Below are 1,761 nucleotides of genomic sequence, written 5' to 3'. Positions count from 1 at the left end.
TGCATCTATCTAAATGGGTACATCTCGGTGGATGTGAAGTAAGGCGAGAGACGATAACCGTTCCTGGTTTATAGTTGAACGAAAATATGTCTTCACGCGCTTTAGAACGCTGAACGATCGCTCTACAGTTGCAGTTACAACAGGCATGGTTAAAATGACCATGAGAATGGCAGATATCGATGGATAGAGAGTGGAATTCGTTTTATTAAGAACGTCGACAACTGAGCTTGGAACAACTCCATGCATCTGCGATTTCACCTTCCAGCGCTCAACTTCAGCTCGAAATGTCTCCACATTCCCAACAATGTCGGTTTTGAATGTATCGAAAATGGATATCACTTTTTAGTTGGTAAGACCCTGGATTCTTGAGGGGAGAAGAAAAATGCTTGAAACCGTTGCTCAGCCCCTAAAAGCCTGTCCTCTAGCTTCTGCAAGAGATGATCAATGAAAACGTAGATCAGGGCCATTCTCCAATACTCCGAGGGTGTAGCAGCAGGAATATTGGCTCTGTTCTGTTGTCGACCAACTCTACGTGGGCTCTACATCAAACTGATCAGCTAAAGACACTGCTTCTTCAAAAAGGGCGTCCCACACCTGCTGATTATTTCTAGCATCATTAAGCTGTGTCAGAACAACACGACACTCTTCGATAGCGGAAAGCATATCGCATTTTGGATCCTGTAAAAAGAGTGATAAATGAACAACCAGGCATAAGATGTGCTCACAAGCAACCAGACCTACAATAAAATCAAATCGGAGAATGGAGGACAGATAGATAGCTGCTTTGTCGTCGTGTTGTGTGACGAGATGCTCCAGAGTATGGACAACAACAAGAAACGCTGTTTTGAAAGTACTTAGAGCATCAGGCCGGCTTATCCACCTGGTCTCACACAGAGACTTCAATTTAGTTTTCCTGTCCATCGCCTCTTTGACGTCTTGGTCATCCTTCAACTCGTCTGAAAATGCTTCAAGGCGTTTTGCCGAGTAGTGAAACGCAAATGCACACTCCTGCACAACAGGCATCATAGTTCGTATGATGGGCTCTTTGCAGGAGTGCACAACGGCTAGATTCAGACAATGAGCTTTATAGTGGACATACAGAGCATCAGGGGCCGAGCGTCTTACAATTTCCTGAACGCCATTGTGTTTTCCGGACATGTTGCATGCCCCATCATAGCCCTGAGCACGAAGTTTTTCTAATGGTAGACCATGAATTTCGAGGAGAATTTCAGCCATGTAGGCACTTGTGTGTGTTTTGCATGCAAAAAGCCCAGAAATATTTCTTTTATTTCAGCATTATTTTCGGCATGGACATAGCGAATACAAACTGAAAACTGAACTTTTGTGGATCTATCTTGTGTCTCATCAGCAAGAATAGCAAAGAAAGGAGCTTTTTGATAGCAGCGTTTTAGCTTTTTCAGTATTTGGTCGGCACAGATTTTGATTATTTCATTTTGTACATCGGGAGAAGTGTATTTTACCCCTGTCGAGAATGCAAGATGGTCAGAAAGAATAGGGTCATTTTTGGCAAGACTTTCTAGAATTGCAATAAAATTGCTTCGATCCTCTGTATGGCCATGCATCGGTATGTTCTGACGACCAGAAAGAATAATCACTTCAATTATTTTAGACAAAATGTGTCTGTTTTTAGCTAAGTTTTCTCGGTGTACTGAGGACACAGAGGATGCTATCGATGGTGATTCAGACTCGACAATTTTCATGAAATCATCCCCCATTCCAGTATAATCGTGGTGTTTTGAC

General features: G+C 42.7%; 1 protein-coding gene across 1 annotated transcript; it reads right to left on the bottom strand.

Annotated features, from left to right (window-relative positions):
* Positions 1–528: 528 nt before the first annotated feature.
* On the bottom strand, positions 529–1,236 carry LOC134239712 (uncharacterized). The gene has a single exon (XM_062721871.1). It carries the CDS (start codon positions 1,234–1,236, stop codon positions 529–531), a length of 708 nt encoding a protein of 235 aa, XP_062577855.1.
* Between the last annotated feature and the right edge of the window lie 525 nt (positions 1,237–1,761).

This window comes from Saccostrea cucullata, unplaced genomic scaffold, assembly GCF_032062105.1.
Source record: "Saccostrea cucullata isolate Sc308-1 unplaced genomic scaffold, CSIRO_AGI_Scuc_v1 ctg3231, whole genome shotgun sequence".
In the NCBI taxonomy this organism is placed as follows: domain Eukaryota; kingdom Metazoa; phylum Mollusca; class Bivalvia; order Ostreida; family Ostreidae; genus Saccostrea; species Saccostrea cuccullata.
Note: the sequence above shows the minus strand (reverse complement) of the source record. Positions and strands in the feature narration are given on the sequence as shown.